General features: G+C 40.0%; 1 protein-coding gene across 1 annotated transcript in view; it reads left to right on the plus strand.

Annotated features, from left to right (window-relative positions):
• Window positions 1–18,244, plus strand: part of LOC118332819 (netrin receptor DCC-like) — a 210,084-nt gene that overhangs the window by 76,244 nt on the left and 115,596 nt on the right. Inside the window, exons 6-7 of the mRNA XM_035668249.1 lie at window positions 12,486–12,640; window positions 13,929–14,049. Of these exons, the coding sequence (XP_035524142.1) occupies window positions 12,486–12,640; window positions 13,929–14,049 (276 nt within the window). The remainder of the gene's footprint in view (window positions 1–12,485; window positions 12,641–13,928; window positions 14,050–18,244) is intronic.

Consider the following 18,244-nt stretch of genomic DNA (forward strand, 5'->3'; position numbering starts at 1 on the left):
GGCTAAAGCAGCTTAAATAAGGCGCCATGAATGATATTTGCCAATTGGATGCTTGAGGGAATCAGCTGAGCTGTCAGCTGACCGTGTTTCCAATAGGAAGCTTAGGAGAAATCAGCTGAGCCATCAGCTGATTTTGAAACATGAAACGTGTGTTTATAATTAGCTGTGATCATATGATATATCTAGAATTGAGAGCTGAGTCAGACTTTGTGGCCTGCCTGAACTAACACTATGCTTAATATTTCATTGTACTTTAAACTGTTTACAGTTAATATATTGTTCCATTTGAAGTTTAAATTAGCCTTAAATGTTGTCGACCTTAATTTTATGCTTCTATTTATCGGTTCAGGCACTGTTTAAGATCCAGTCCAGTTTTAAAAATATAGTTTTACGTTCGGTATCTGGAAAAACCCAAACAATACCCAACTCAGTCTGATTCAGGAAGTTATTATACAGTCTAAAGTTATGGAACAAAACACCTATCTCAGAATGTTCAGCTCGTGGTTTAACCATAAGATCATGACCCAACAACCCCTCCACCCTAATCAAACTCAGCCTTTTGGTGCTTAATTCTATTTTTTTCTTTTTTGTTTGTTTTGTTTTTTGGACAGTCATCTCAATTGAATCTCATATTTATACCAGGTGTAAATGCAGTCAGGTTAAAATCATATCTGGATATGTCTAGATCAGTGTACACTCTTTTTTTCTCAGTATTCTAACCCTACCTCCCTCAGTTAATCAGCATCTTTCTACATACTGTCCGGTGTCACAGATTATTGGCCACCAGCTGTTTGGTCATGTATGTTCAGACTGTTTAATCCATCTCAGTCGGTCCATTGTTCTGCTGCTGCTCATTTCTTTCTGTCTGATCGCAAGTTTTTTAATGTGCCCGCTGAGACCCCACCGACGAATCAAATCAATTTGACCTGCCTTTGTCTCTTAAGCTTTGTAATCCAGGATTTCAACTCAATCAAGTCACAGTGGGGAAAGGAAAAAGGACTTAACGTGGCTTTTCAGTACGACCTGACCCTGACTGACAGGACCTGTGTGGTGTTTAATACCCATCATGCTCCGTTTGAGCTTAAAGTCAGCACCTGATTATCAAACATCAGCTGCCACCTGTGACCTTGTGGAGAAACGTCTTCCTCGGCTCGTCCTGGAAAGAAAAGCACACATCTCACAAAGTGAAAATGCATCAGTTACAGACATCTGTTAGTTTTCACCATCTGTTGTCATTTCTCAGATCTGCAGATTGTTTGGATGTTGATGAATCTTGGGAGATTTTCGTTCTTTCTCACCGGTCAGATCTCCCTCCGTCTCGTTCTCATCGCCGTCCTTTAATCCTGCCATCTGTGTGTTCTATTGTTTGGGAATTGATGTTATGTAAAATAGTGCTCACTGCTGGTTGGAGGTGATTTTTAGATTGGAGGTTATCCTGATTCAGTTTTAGCACAATCTGTTGTTCTACAGCTGAATCTACAGTGCGATGGCTTTCCTTCGATTCTTGAGCCAATACGCTTGAGGCTGCAGTTGGTTTGACATTTTAACCTCACGCTGCTCTCTCTCAGTCTTCGTCGGTTTCGTCTTCGCTACGATGTCACAGTCTGTCCTTGTCCTCCCCCTCTTCCTTCCTCCTGCCTGTTTGTCTGCAGTGATTACCTTCATGCCGGCTTCACCTATTCGCTCGGACAGACAGGTCCAGCTGGGACGGACAGGTGAGGTTGGCCTCGGGTGTCTCAGCCTGGCAGGAGCACAACTGTGCCAATCTGAAAGGATTTGGGTTGGGGCTGTCGGTCAGCGAGGGCCACGCCAAGCTAATTAGACATTATACATATCCGCTGTGTCATCCCACCGCGATGACCGCCGCTGCCCATGAAACTGCTGCCATGGCAACCAGCTGGAGGTCTGTATTCCTACTGTGAGCTGCAGCCACGGAAAACACTCCAAAACACAGCTGTCCTTAATGTTTGTGTTCAGTCTGCAGAAAATGATCAGTCAGAGAAGTTTTTAGAACCTTTCTTTATCCTAACCTTTAGAGTAGCTGCCTAAATGGTGCTATATATTGTACAATACGGTAGATTCAGTATAATGTTCACTTCTATAGCAGAGTTATGTTAAAATTACCACTCCACTACTCTGTTTATATTTTTACAAACTCACCGGTTATCTCTATTTGCTTCCACTTTGCTGTTTTACAGAATCATTTCTTATAGGGTTGTGCATCTAAGACGATCCAATTCGTATTTATCGGAATTTTGTGATGATTCGATGCTATACGATTGCACAAAATACCATGTCGATATGTTTATTGCTTTTCCAAAAGACACAGATAAAAAAAGACTGCAGTGATTACCTTAGACCTCGCCCAGTTGGAGCTAAGTTGTGGCTGGAAAAAGTCTTTAATATCCATATCTTGGGTTTAGTTGCTTATGCTAGCTGTATTAGCATCCACAGACTCCTCGTCGCCTGCATGGGTGTCACCATGCTGTCTCACGTTAAAATGCTGTCTATAAAGTTAAAACCGATTTCTGACTCATATTGGTAAATCTTTACACCCATAATTGCTTAGCTTCTCCCAGTCACACTTTTTGCAGATGTTTCACATTAGAAGCCTTACAAATTTAAGCCATGGACTGTGCTGTTTGAGGTGCTGGAAGGCAACACCAGTACAGGAAAGGTTTTATTGATTGTTTTATTTATTGAAGCTGTTATATCTAAACAGAAACCAAATTTGTGTTAAAAACAGAAACTTATGTTAGCAGGATGGTGAGTGTGACATAGTACTAATGGAATTAGTGCTGTGGAAATGTGCCTTATACTGAATTTATCAAGACAACAGGTAAATATGGAGGAGCAAACAGTATCAACAGCAACCAAAGGCAGGAGCAGATCAGAAAATGGCAGGACTTCTTATTGAAATATTATCAAATAGACTGATAATACAGGAGATTTGAAACAAATCAACCTGTCTGGAATACAATTTCGAATTAAGGCCCAGTTCTCTGTATTTGACGTAAATTGAAAGTCTAAGGCACATCCAGTACATTACAATTTGCGTGGGAATGGTTTCTATTTTTGTCTTTTTTCCCTGGCGTTTCGACCTTCAGTGATGCTGTAATCACTATTCTCTCTGCTGTCTTTGTGATGAAAAATCATTTCACCTTAATTCTGTCCAGAAATGAGATTTGACTTGTTTGTCTGTTGGCGTTGGGTCAGTGGAGGATCAGAGACTTGAGTGAGCGCTTACTGACTCACAAATATGTTAGATCTTTTAAAAACACATTGTAAAAGTCTGTTTTTCATCACTGCTGCGGCTAACTGGGTTACTGAACATGATTAAAGTTATAGTACTATAGTTATGGGAAATGTTAATTATTTTAAATCACATTCATTTCTGCATTAGCCTTTCAGTGTATTAAAAGCCTGTTCTCACTCCCAAGTGGTCAAATATTGCGGCTTGGTAATTGGCCCTACACTACACAAACTAGGACTGTATGTACCCCTGTAGCATAATAATTGGATGCACCCATCTAGTGTAAGTTTGTGAGAAAATACACATATGTAGGTGTTGGGGTGGATGGATAGGTCAAACACACAAACAAACACAGGACATTCACCCAGGAGACCACTGGTCGTGTCCCATGTGAAACTAAATGTCAAAGTGAAATTCTTTTTAACTTATGTTGCGTAATTGCGTTGATTATGTTACTTGCCTGACGTTATGTACGTTTTGATACATGTCTTGATACGTGTCTGTATTTACATTCTGTAATTACCTCTCTGTGTAGCAGTGTTTAATGTCAGGCCACAGCATGAAAGTGTTGGACAGAGCAAACAACATACTGATGATTTCGCTATCTTTGGGACGCCATCAGTTTTTCCCTCATTGCTCTCACAGATGTGTGTCCCTGCCTATCTCCAGGTCTTGATTTGCAGATTGATTACCGATCAGATTTGTTTTGCTCACTCAGTATTTCTGTCGAGAATGAATGTTCGTGTACAAAATGCACAAAGATCAGCAGCTCTCGGTGTGAACACTTTGATTCCTGTAATGAGGAGTCTTCTGTTAGTGCTGAAATGAATCTTTTCACCCTGCCTCTGCTGAGACATGAAGGCAGCAAAGTGCCTAGGTTTGATGGAATATTATTTGTTTTCAGTGTCAGTTTTTAGTACCAAAACACTGACAAGGAGAAATGGTTTTTGGTTTTCTCAGCTGCGCAAAACTGAATGAATGGATTTTAAAAACTAGACACTGTATAAAAAGCCTCATTGAATATATGTGGATATCACATATCTGTGACCAGTTTAAGCAGTCTGCTGCATGTGGTAGTGGAAAGTCATTGTGATGTACATTTGGTGGATAATACTTTTTCTACTTTTACTGAAGAAAACTGAATTGGACCAAAAGAGACACAGACGGTAGGTCTCTGCAGAAAGCCAGTGGGGGTATGGAGTACTACATTACTACTTGTAATGGAATAATTTCACACTGAGGTATTGGTACTTCTGTGAGTAAAGAATTGGATTGAATACTTAAATGAAACACCTTAAATTGGCATTGATATTGTCAGTTTTCCACTGTGGTGCTATGCTGCTAGATAAACAGTAGATTTTGAATATAAGTCATCGTAAACGGCAGACAGATTTATTTATTTATTTGCTTACATTGGATCATAAGCTTAAATGGCTGGGTACTGGCTTGACATGAACCCATTGCAGTCACAAAAATTATCACAAATTGTAGACCTAATACTCTACCTGATCAATTTCTGTATTTGCACATTTATGTCTGTATTGTACACTGCAACATATGTATTTGATTATCATTTGAATGATCTTTATTTGAAATAATATTTAATCGTATATTATATATTAACACAATAAATAATAAATACAACCACATATAAAAAATAAAATGTGTACCACCCTGAAAATACAGTTGTAAAATGTCTTCTGTGGCTCTGGAGGAGAGACTAAACATCGGGATATCTCGGCCCGCATGGCTTAGAAATTTTCTTTTTTTATCTGTCTCTTGTGAGCTTCCCAACTTCACGGAAGTGCAATATTAAATCACCGGATTAACCCCCTTTAAATACTTTTGTAGCTTTTAAGGCACCAAAAATGGTAAAGCCCAAACTATGTTCAGTTGTTGGAGTATGTTTAGTTTTCATAAGAAAGACATTATCCAAGACATGGTATGCACGCATCACGTAAGGCCCTCTGTAACTCAGACTACACCAGTGTTAGCCCTTTCCTCTTGAATGATTGTGGCTTTACAGCCTGTTAACTATTTCAGGCATTACGTCCACAGAGTGAATGATAAGGTGTGTGTGTGTATAGTGAGTCTCCATGGATGCCCTTAATGACATATAATTGGTGGTTAAGTGCAGATATAAAGAGGCTGCTAACGAGTTTCTGTTCAAACGAGGAGAGTTAAACTCAGAGTGTGTTTGTGTGTATCTAAAGCTGTGACTGTGTGTGAATTGGGTACTATCATCTCTCTCTTACACACACACAACACACACACATACAGCAGATGTTCATTGAAATGAATGATGGAGCTGATTTCCATTTGAATGCTGAGTGGAAGTTATTATAGTGCAGCTATAGAGAAGCAGGCATCACTGATAGTGTGTGTGTGTGTGTGTGAGAGAGAGAGTGAGTGAGAGAGAAAAAAGAGAAATCAAAACAGCACATTCTTTCTTTATTGTTTTAAAATGGTTTGTTTTATCAGATTGAATTAACTTTTTATATTTGACTGAACCTTATAAAAACTAATGTCAGTTCTAAATGGTAATCCAGGTGAGTGTGTGTGTGTATCTAGACGAGGGGGAATCAGACTTGTGTCTGGTGGAGGTCAGCTGGTTGTTGATGCGTCTCATTACCATATGAATGGCTGTTTCCAGCAGGAAGTAGAATCGTATTAACGCGGCGTCCTGCCTGTTGCTGTTCGTATCACAAAGAGCTGCCTGGAAACACAAACGCTTTTGTTAACATGTCTGCTCAGATGACCAGGTAATCAGTGTTAAACTTGCAGCTCTGCAGGAAAAAAAACAACAATCAGCGGACACCGGGGAATTCCCCAAACACAACAAAGGCTGCTGGGTTATCGCAGGCGTCTTCCATAGGGAGATTGGAAAAAACAAACAGCTGTTCCTCTTGATGTTCTTCTCTCTTTTGAGAAAGTTTTCAGACAGCGAAGGCCTTTTTGACATTTGTCGTGTAAACAAATGGTCGTCCGTCAGAGTCAGAAATGGTAGAAGATATTAAAGTCACGAAAATCCACATTCATGAATTTCTAAACCAAGGAGTGGTTTGACTTTATTCAGCGATTCAAATGGGTGCTGGAAGTATAGGGGTGCTGAGGGGGCTGCAGCACCCTCTAAAATCTGGTATTATGAAAACCATTAGTTCATAAAAATTTATGACTTTCTTCTTTTTTTGCTGGGATTTGCATGTGTACACTGGTATTTATGGCAGTGAAGAGGGTTTGCCTTCTTTTTATCCACTAAAAGGTTAGTTAAATTTGTGTAAAATGTTGTCAATAACTATTAAATGGGCTATACATTATTATCCTGGCCATTGAAATAAATGCAAAAAACATGAATTTCATGTGTTTAGTGTGACGTCACTATATAGAATGAATTTCTCTAAACACCCTAGGCTATGACTGACTTTCAGCATCTCTACTTTACATAGTTGTAGCATGTGCCAAGAAAATATATCACAGCATGAATAGTATTCTTTTCTCCAAAGATGATTTTACTGTAGATAACAAGCCCTGCTGCATTCCTCATTTTTACACTTTTTTAAGATTCATTTTATTCTTGTGTGCAGGTCCTTCTGTGCCCATGAACCGTCTTTCACATGTAAGACATATACAGTAAGCACCCGACCAGAGAATTTGGGGCATTCACTATGGTTCAGCTTTTGTACTGCATTCTTTCTCCACCAAAGAACCAAGAGCCCAGACTCAGAAATGTTCCTTTTCAACCCTATCAACGCAAAAATCTGTGACTGCCCTTTGCGATGATGTTGGTGATGAAGTTAGACCATTGATCGGCCGAAGTGTCTGTGTATCTATCGTTTAAAATTAAAAGTGCTAACATTTTATGCACTCTTCAGCCATATACTAGTTTTTGACCTATGTCCATACTTTTCAAACTCAGAAATACTAAATACTGTCAGTAAAAAGGAAACTTATGGGTGGAAATATCCAACAAACAAAATAAGGAGTGGAACTTTACATTCATTGAATCCATTCGTTCCTGACTATTAGACTAGGATTGGGTTTTTCCTTTGCAATGCACCAAGGGAAAAACCTCCTTGCATGGCATATCCATCCTTATTATATAAGGCTGTGCTGCAAACCATTCATCCACAAGGCGAGAGCGGTGAAAGGCAATATTGTCCAAAGTGATGACATGAGTAGCCCTCTCTCTTCAGATAACCAGTCTTTCATTCCATGCATCAAGAAATGTGGGGAGGCATTCTGTATTGTATAGGTCGATAGTTGGTATGTGGCAAGGGGCACCATCATTGGAGATGGTAGCACACATGGTGATCTTGGTGCCCCTCTGACCTGTAACAGTGGCCCTCTGCCCACTTACGCTCCTTAATTTAGAAAGGAGGAAGATGGCATCATCCACATACATGAATATGTGATGTGCCTCTTCAGCTTCAAACTCCATTATTCTCTAAGATGAGAGTTGCATATAACTGTATGGTGTGACAATTTTCTATTCTTGGGAATAGAACAGTGGTTTCGTCTAAGGACTTGATCAATAGTAGCCAAACTCACACTCTAGATATTTCTAAAAGCTTCCTGATCTATAATCACTACTGCCTGGATTTCATGGTCTGATCACATTGTTTGCCACAACCATATCTACAATGGAAGCCTCCTGTTCAGCGTTAGCGTCCAATAAATGGGATTGATGAAACAACTGCATTACTGGAAACACACTCAGTTTGTTCTGCCAACAGGGCGATACAGTAAGGCTGAAATACAACGTGGTATACAGTAATATGGTGACTCACCTATACCTATCTCAGAATGTGGTGGACCCTATGTCCAGGCTCACTAAAGGAAAAAGCCATGACTGAGCACATTGTTCATAATTGTTTCAATAATTTCAGTTAAAGCTCTATTTGAACCCTATTTTCTCCTCTTGCTGTGGCTCCTCCACAATGCATGCTAGCCACTCTTCCTCAGGCACCTCTGCCATGGCCTCTAACTCTCCTTATTTGCCTTTTGCCTCTTTGATTCATGCTTGCAAATAGCAACACAGATTTTGTATAGATGGATAAGAACGGATTGCTGATTAATGAGTTGTGTAAGAGAGTTTCACAGTTTCTAACAGGTGCATTATTCTCATTTCTATCAGCTGTGAATAGATGTCTTCCTTTTGTTTAACACAGTTAAACCAACAGAGTTCCGGGTCTTTCTGTGATCTCTATTAACTGTTTTGAGAAAGGGTGTGGAAACTTGAAACACAATAAAAACGTTTTAGCACATTGGCAAGAGAAGACTACTGGGCTACAAAGCTGATGATAAAGATGAAGTGGTTCCCAGAAAAAAACTGTAATAGGCTTTAATTAGAGAATCACAATGGAGTGTACAACTCCTATCTGACTTTGTAACATTTAGGAGGATCTATTGTCATATATATTGTCGTATATTTTCATTAGTGTATAATCACCTGAAATTAAGAATCGTTGTGTTTTATTGTCTCAGATTGAGCTGTTTTTATTTACAGTGGGAGCGGGTCCTCTTCTATGGAGTCCGCCATATTGAACTACCATGTTTGTACAGTAGCCTAAAACAGACAAACACTGGTTCTAGATAGGGCATTTTGCATTTTTTCCGAACCATTGTAGATTCTCCTTCGTGCTTGGTTGAGTCAAGGGGTTTCAGTTGGTTTCAATCCTGTATCTCACAGCTAGATGCCACTAAGTCCTACACACTGGTCCACCCTGGCATGTACTTTATCCTCGCATATACTGCAAATTATGCTTTAAAAATCAAACAGATCTGAGTTTTGTACCTTGTTCTGGACTGTTATGCCTTTTTCACCAAAAAGGGAACCGGATCTGTTTCCCGTTCACACACCTACTTAGCGTTCTCAGCATTACAACCGAAATAAAATTAGTTCGGAACCTGAAAAGTTGGTTACCAGCTGGAACCAAAAAATAGCAGGTGTTCCCTGGGAACCAAAGTGGGTATGTCACATTTTACAGGTCATTGTGCATTGTGCAATGGCTGCATCTCAGGTGTTTAGTGTCTCAGATTAATTCCTGGACATGTGTAGCGGTCTGTGTTGTTTGTGTACCACTGTGTTGTTGTTGGTGTGGTGAAGCTGCAGAAGCTCAGAGTTTAAAGGAAATCGTTAGCTCTTAATTAGAGCATTACTGCAGTGATAAAGTTACACCTCCAGATAATGATGTATTGATGGAGACACACATACACAACTCACCTCCTCTATACTTTATACCCTTCCTCCCTCTCTTTGTCTTCCTATTTTTTTTCTTTCATCCATCTCTTAAAATTCTTTCTCTATTTCCTTATCCACCTCTTTTCTCTCTTCTCTTTCTGTCTTTGTTACATACTGTCTTTCACTTTTTACTCTCTTCCTGTTTTCTCCTTTCTTCTCATCTTCTACTCTTGTTTTCACTTGTATTATCTTTCCAACTCCCTGTCTTTTTTTGTCCTTTTTTGTCTGTCACTTTCTTTCTTATTCCTTTCATCTTGTCTTCAGATAATGCTCAGTAGTATTCTGCTATTCTGAATGTTTGTTGTCTCGGAGTGCTGACAGTGCCGCCGTGGCTCTCTGTGCGACACGAGGCCCTTCAGGCTCCGTCCTCAAAATGGCTCTCTGTCTCATGTCTCGCAGTCACACACTGCTGCCACGTTTTCAAAGGCAGCATTCAGTGCCGACATAGCTGAAACATGGCAGCCACCTCACCCGCCTCATCCTCCTTACTTCCTGTTCACAATGTAACAGGCATGTAGACAGTTTACCAGCAGTCGCATGAGCTCGCATCTGAACATGTGTGAGCCTGTCTGTTGCTCCGATCACTTCACATCTCAACAACTTATAGATTCTATAGGAGATTTAGAACATTAATATAACAACAACTATTAGCTATGTAATGATATATATATTACATGTGTCCTAAGCAGAGAATGACGTGGTTGATCCCGGTGGAGCCACACAAACTTGTTGTGCACGTCAGTATTCCCATGTTCCAGCGAATGAAACAGCTTTATTTCAAGTTATTTCAAAGTTGGTGTTGGTGATTGTTGGAACTCTAGAAAGACTAACAAACATGGTTCTGGTGAGTCTTACCTTGTTTTCTAGTGACTTTGAATAAAGTGTGATTATTTGCAAGGTTAAATTACTGTTTTTGTCTATAGAGTCTGGTGCAAAGTGATATCACGGCTGTTTCTGGTTAAAGGACTGTCTCTGTTGTGATCTTTCCATAATGTTGTCAGACACTTAGAATAACAACCTGAGCCTGTGGCAAAAACAGGCACTTGGACATACATTTCATGTGTCCCCAAGAACTAACTAATGTTACATGGCAGCAATAGCAGCCTGTTTTGCGGCTCTTTTCTCATCTGGCTCGACGAATTACGGGTTTATTTCAACCAAACCAGAGTTGGTGATCGTTGTTGGAGCAGTGGAAATACTGTATTTTTTTTCCTGTCAAGTTTGAATGTGTTTTATTGTCCGGCAGGTAAAATTAGTGTTTTTGTCAATGAAGTCTGGTGAACCAAAGGGCTGGGTCATTTGGTTTGATCTGAGAGGCTGGTGCTCTAATGCGACATCTAGTCCGAAAATCATATACAGTACCCTTTAAACTGCTGACACTGATCCTGCTACAGTCAACTGGCATGTTTTGCCAGTTTGTTAGGTTGGACTTGTTTTCTTTGCTTGAGTATGAGTCCAATATGCATTTTTCCTTTTAGTTCTAGTTTGGTCCTCAACTCCTGAGATAAATATCTTTCTCTTTAGCTGCTCAATTTTTCTTCTTTTTTCTCCACCAGCTAGTGTCTAACCGTGTCTGTATGCTGTTCGGTACTGGGTCAGTAGTGTACAGTGGGTTTATCAGAGCTTTTTTCATTGGAAAGCTGGAAGCTTTCTGCTGATGGTAACAACAGCAAGGAGAGCAGTGGGAGTGAACCAAAACAGTGAAGTTGTGCAGCGTAAAATCAGAACAACAAACTAAAAGCTGCTAAAGCTTCTGTAGAGCTGAGGAGAACTGCGGAGTCAGGTGAAAAGTCTCTGTGGGTTTGTCACTACCAGTGACACCTCTTCCACATTAATTTGAAACATTTTTAATATAAAAATGTTTATTAGGCAGCCCTAAAGTTGGAAAAACAATTCCACATCTCTGTGTGACAAAACCATATATACTGTGTATCATGTTGTCCAAACTCTTCACTGAAACTGCGTATGTATTTTATTTTAGTTATTTTAAATGGCTGTACTGTTTCATCAATATTCTACCTGCCAGGACACAGGCATCATTTTAGAAACATTTCCTAAAAACTCAACTTGACATTTTGGTATCATTGGAAACTTTGGGATCTTGAATTTTCTCTCAAGTTCAGGACTGGGTTGCACCAGCTATGTACAAGTTCTCTCCTAAGTTATGGTGTAAAGTCAACACTAGAGGCTCAGTAAATACTAGTTAGTTTGTAACTAAATCAGCTACTAAAATGATGATGCTCAATGATTACTTTATGCATAACCTAACTAGTCTGGATGTATTCTCATAACTAAGGGGCCGACAGAGACACACCGCTACAGGTGCAGCAGCTTTTGAAACACCTTGGCAAAGACCTTCAGGGAAACAGCACCACCTGGCGATCAGATATGACCGTGGAAAAAGGTGGATTCAAGCAGACTTGGACCCCTATCTAGAGCGTGTGTTTGGTTACCTGCTCCTTCTGCAAATAAACAACAAAAACAAAAACACAACAATTGTAATTTTCAGGTGATCATACACTAATGAAAACATAACTATAAATATTATATTGCAGTTCTGACAATAGATCCTCCTCAGTGTTACACACTGGACCTTTAACCTGTTAGCTAAGGTTTGAATGTAGATTGTCAGCAAAATTAGCAACAACCCACCGATAAATACCTGAAGATGTCAAATGACTGTGATGAGATTAACGTGCAATGGTCCATGGAGGCTAATGAGATCATACACATTCAACTCTTCAGTAATAAGCCAGGGATCCTTTTTCTAATTGTGTTAATTAGTTTTTAATTAACTGAGGTCATTATAGAAACTTGCTAATGTGAAACACAATCCAGACGGGGAAGAAATAAAGGTGCTGAAGAGCCAATAACAATACTTACAGTAACGTCATTGCAACTGAGTCAGTGCTTCACTCTAGCTGGGAGTGGCGGGTGTTCAGATGCTCCTCCATTGTTTATGTATTGTGTTGCTTTTGTGTATTCCTGCAGTGCCTCCTCAGTTCCTGAACTACCCAACCAACACGTACGCCTACGAGTCCACCGACATCGAGCTGGAGTGTGCTGTGACAGGAAGCCCACCGCCGACCGTCCGCTGGATGAAAAACGGAGAGGAAGTCATCCCCAGCGACTACTTCCAGATAGTGGTGAGTCAAACAGGACCCAGAAAGTGTACTCATAGATATATTTACATCTGAATGGTAAAAAATAACTTGCTGTGTGGAAAATATATGCGGATACAGTCTGTGACTGTTCAAAATAACCATATATACAGCTGGGAGAACTCTGAAATCAATATATTGAATGTGACTATACTATACCCAGCATTAAGAAGTGCAGAACTGTAAATAAATATTTCCCACCTAAAGGGACAGTTCACCCCAAAATAAAAACTATATTTTTCCTCCTACCTGTAGTGCTGTTCATCCATCAAGATTGTTTTGGTGTGAGTTGCTGAGTTTTGGGGATGTTCAGCCATAGAGATGTATGCCTTCTTTCAAATATAAAGGAACCAGGGGGTCCTGTGAGCTCCCATTTGGAAAGGTGAACAGCAATGTCCCTTTCCAGCAATCATGACCCGGTTGCTCAAGACTATCCATAGACCTTGCACAGTCTCATGTAGGAACTTTTTTCTTTCTACCAAACTTCACCCACCAATTGCATCACTGCGCAGAAGGAAGCATGAATTTCTTGGCTAGCTAATGTTACAGCTCTGCCAAGATGGACGCTATTAATGTTTACAGAGCCCTCACGAGCACGAGCCTCGTGCATGCTTCCTTCTGCGCAGTGACACGTAGAAAGAAAATAAAACACAAACACAGTACCAATCGGTATCTTGTCTAAATAACACTGCAGATTTGGCTAACTTTTGGCAATGGAGGAACTGGTATATGCATTTTCAAAGTGGTCGTTTGGTCACAACTCAAGATATATGAATGAAAAGCGATTCTACGGGTATCCATGAAGCTCTTTTCTGCTAAAAGCAAAGCAATAAAACAAAAGACAATAATACAAAGTCACCCTGATAGCAAAAAACACAACAGCCAACACATTCTGCTGTATTATAAATGACATTATATTAACGTGTATTTTAATGCGAAATATCTGCAGGAAGTGATTATTTAATTGACAGCGTCTCAACACTGATTCAAAAAAAGGTCAATTGGAATTTAATGTTAAATGAAAACAGTGTTAAAAAGAGAAAGTGAGAGCAGCAGAGTAGTGATAATAACATTACTCTAATCTGATAATCTGAATATCTCATAATCTTTAATCCCATAATCTACTGTAAACAGATAACACACATACAAACACCCACAAACACATATTATATTCTTATACTGCTGTTTTTTCTTGTCTGTATCTGGTCTAAGTCAGACTTTATTGTATATTTTTTAAGGTTTCATTGACATGTTGAATGTGTTGGTTGTCCAGGACGGCAGTAACCTGCAGATTTTGGGTTTGGTGAAGTCAGACGAAGGATTTTATCAGTGTGTAGCTGAAAACTCAGCTGGCAGCTCGCAGGCCATGGCTCAGCTGCTGCTCCGAGAACCAGGTAGGAACCCCCCCCACACACACACACACAGCTGATGCATGTGATGTTTCTGTCGCTGCTCATAGATAAACACAACCTGCTATCAGTTGTCTTCATTTCTGTCACTCGTTGTATTTCCCGAGACATCCCTTGATTTCCAAGTTTCTGTGGTCACTTTTGTTCTTTTTATAAAATCTTTTTCTTGCTTTGTGTTGCAGTAGTAAGTCAATAATTTAAACTTATTCTAAACTCAGGTTTGTGTGATTCTGGGTGATGAAGAGCAGACAGTTCAGACAGGGGCTCTGACAGGGTCAAATCAGCTTCAGTGTTTTACAGTCTCTAGCTGTAATGTTTCTATCTGCAAGAATAACTGAATATGCGTCCATAAATCTGTGCAAGTTTCTACTCTGTCACAGCTGAGCAGTTTAAAGTAACAAAAGATGACGTAAAGAGAACTTAAAATTGTTTTCTTTACACTTTCTGTTATGTTTACCACTCCCAGTCCCGCCACATGTGCCTCCGTATTTTAATAACGCAACAAAATGGTTTGTGAATCCACCTGAGTTATTACTGGGGCTACAACGTTTCCCAGGAGGAATATCTCTGCTCCGATGCTCAGTTGGTGTTTCAGTCAGAGTCACAGCTGAGACAACAGCAGGAATTGACTGGTTTTGGCAAAGTCATTCTTTGTTGTGTTGTGTTGTTGTTTGTGTTGGGGTTAAAATTCAGTTAGTCATGTGGTGTGACAGCAGTTACTACCATCTGACACACACACACAAAGATGTGAACAGCTCAGCCAGTCTGCAGAACATCTGAGTCAGCACAATAGAGTCATTCTGCATCTAAATGGATCAGCAGCTGTGTCTCTTGTGTGTGTGAGTGTGTGTGTGTGAGGATAAAAAAGGGCAGAATAGGGGAGACATTGAATACAGTTATATTCACATTGAATATTATTGTGGTTGCAATCCTAGTTATGTAAAACCTGGATAATCCATATTTAATTTTTTTGCTGACAAACACACTCTTGAGCTATCTGACTGACTAACAAACTAGCACACAGCTAATCAACTAACTACAACGTAAAGGAATAAGGAGTAACTTACTTACTGAGTAACAAATTAACTAGCTAACTCCTAGTTATCTACCTAGCTGACAAACATACTCCGTTAACTAGCTAGCTAACTACCTGACTGACTAGACTGAAAATCAACTAGAAGTAAACGAATAATTAGTGTGTTTTCCACTTAGATGACAAACATACTGGCTAGCTAGCTAATTAGCTAACTACCTGTGTGACTGGATGACAAAAACAACTAACGTACCTAATGAATGAGTAACAAAGTAACTAACTGACCCGCTAACTAATGCACTAGACAACCAACTAACTAACCAATTAAATAACTGATATGCTAGTTATCTGCTTCTCTGTCTAACTGACTAGATAGCTAACTAACTGTCCGACATACTTGTTAGTAGCTACGACAAACTAGGCAACTGAATAGCTGACATAGGATAGTAGTTAACCTACTATATAACTGGCTCAATAATACTCTAAAAAGTACCTACTTAACTGACAATCAGATTCATTAGCTAACTAACTGACCGAATGTCTGACTGTCTGTCTGTCTGACTGTCTGACCAGACACTGCTGTCAGACGTAGTGCTGTGCAACAGCCTTCACCATATGTTTCTGTCATATGAGCGAAGCATAAAGACTGGAACAGATGTGGAGAACCTATGTTTTCTGTGTCTCAGTATATAGGATAGTTACGTTCTGTCACCGGTTATCTAACCTGGCCTTTCTTTCTTTCTAGCTTTCTTTGTCTCTCCTTTAATCACTGTTCAGTGTGTTGCGTCTCCCCTGAGCCAGCAGCACAGATGGCAATACACACACACACACACACACACAGACATTAAGAGGGTCAGATGGTTGGTGTTATCGCTTGGTTACTATCGCCACGGGAACCGAGCATCCCAGCAGGTTCACAGCGGCCAATCAGACATTCCCACGAGAAATCACGGTGGGTGTGTGTGTGTTTGTGTGTGTGGGTGTGTGTGTGATTGTCAGCATACCACCTTGTTACCCTTGACGATGCCAGGCCTCTTGATCCTTGGGGTGACTCTTCACACACACACACACGCATGCACGCACGCACACACACACACACACACCCACACTCACACACGCACACACACATGCACTCACACAAACACACACACACACATTATACAATGTTGTTTTTTTTATCTCACTTATACAGTAGTGCCCCAAGAAATCTTTCATAGGGGTCCGGCTAAGGTTGAAGTGCGACAGAAGGTCAAAAGCGGCAGGCTGGGAATTTATTTTCTTTCACATGAACTATTCTGAAAAAATGTACATTATTGATTTAAATGCACAGCAGAATATTATGGTATGTGACCTGTAGGGATGATATAGATATAGATATATTTTCCTCCTTTGTCAGTAGTAATGTAATCCCTCACTGGCTTCCCACTCACAAACATCAGAATACAATATAAATCATATCCAAGTCCTCAGTGGTGGGATGGTAGCTTAGTTCATGTCTGCTAGCTTATTATAGCATTACTTAAGATAATCAGCACTATCATAGTTGCTAGCTCATCGCATACAAGGCTAGCTAAAGAAGTTCAGTTAGCTAAGGGTTATTGTGCCGTGCTGTAAGTTGAATGTGCTGGGTCTTGACAAGTTGGAGCACAGTGCTGTGAAACAGAAGGGAGAGCTAAAGACCAGACTGTGTCACTGTAACTTAAAGCTGTAGTGTAAAGAGCGACAGTCAGTGGAGGGAGGAAGTCGGGGTGAATGGATGGGTCAAACCAACACAGGACTTAGTTGTCCTGTGTGAAAACAAAGGTGATGTGACAGAAGTTAACGTACATAACGTAACTTAACTGACACAACCATTTGTACTTATTTTAACCCAAACAAGCTCCCATAAAGAGCACACTCTTTGAAGCCAATTTGAAAAGCCTTCATTGTGAAAGAAGCAGCTATAAAACGATGAATACATTTTTCTGTGTGTCACAACCCCCCTGAAATGACTGGCTTGCTATCAGAATTTTATACATTCTGTCCGACAACATTTGGAATGTCTAGAGCCATACGATTAAATCTTTCTTTAGTGGAGGAATGAACTTGTGCGCATGCTAGCAAGTGCATTAGGCATTTGTCCGGGTAATTTCTTTACAGCGGGAATATACTTTTTTGGCTTCATGCTCTTTTGAGCAGCAGAGTTGGAAATATTTCTCTTTGGATTTGTCACTACAGGTGAATCCTTCCACATTACACAGTGGACGCAGCTGTACAGGCTGTTGTAAGTCAACTTACGGTAATAGTCAGTGAACATGACAAATGTTATGTTAAGTGCTTCTAGCAAAGGCATCTGTGATGAGTGAAAATGGCGTAGATGGGATTGATACATCAGTCACTGCTGATTAAAGCGGAACAACCCCCCTCCTGAACAGGGAATGTCCTTGTGGGGAAATTGAATTTTTTGGTATTTTCCTATTTTGCTTTTCTAGTGTACAGGTTTATTTATTTTATTTTATTTTTTCAGCTAAGAAGAATGTTTTTATCCAAACATTTCATTTTAGTTTTAATTTACAGCAAATCAGTTTGTGTTGTCTGGTGTTAGAGAGACAGAGAGAGGTTGATGGTGTGTACATTTGGTGTGTATGTTAATGTATTCATATATGAGTGAAAGACATTACCCCCCATCTCTCTCTCTCCCTGTTTTACAGTCTCCTCAGTCCTCTCTCGCCCCCTCTGCAGTGCAGTCTTGGTTAAATCCTGGTCTGGATCTGATCTGAGCGCTGGATCAGGATTTAAACCTCAGACCACGGTTGTCTGCCTTTGGTCTCATCTTGTCCTCCTCCTGAACCCCCTGTCTCTTTCATCTCTTCCTCTTTCTCTTCTTCACTCCATTATTTACCTTTATTGATTTATCTTTCTTCTTTTCTCCCTCATCTTGGACAGCTGAGGTTTATTCTTCCTTCACCTGTTTTATTTCTCTCACCTCCGCCACCCTCCATTTTATTCCTTGTATCTCTTTTCTTTCGTCAGTCAGAAAATGAGTCACTATGACTAAATTCAGGGCAAAAATTACATGAAGGCCTTCAATGGTCATTCATTATTCATTAGTACTCTTTGTCACTCTGGATGAGTCCAGCTTCAAACATTAAGTGTGTGTGTGTGTGT

The sequence above is a fragment of the Morone saxatilis genome, unplaced genomic scaffold (genome assembly GCF_004916995.1).
Source record: "Morone saxatilis isolate NCDOM2014 unplaced genomic scaffold, NCSU_SB_2.0 Contig21, whole genome shotgun sequence".
Taxonomy (NCBI): Eukaryota; Metazoa; Chordata; class Actinopteri; family Moronidae; genus Morone; species Morone saxatilis.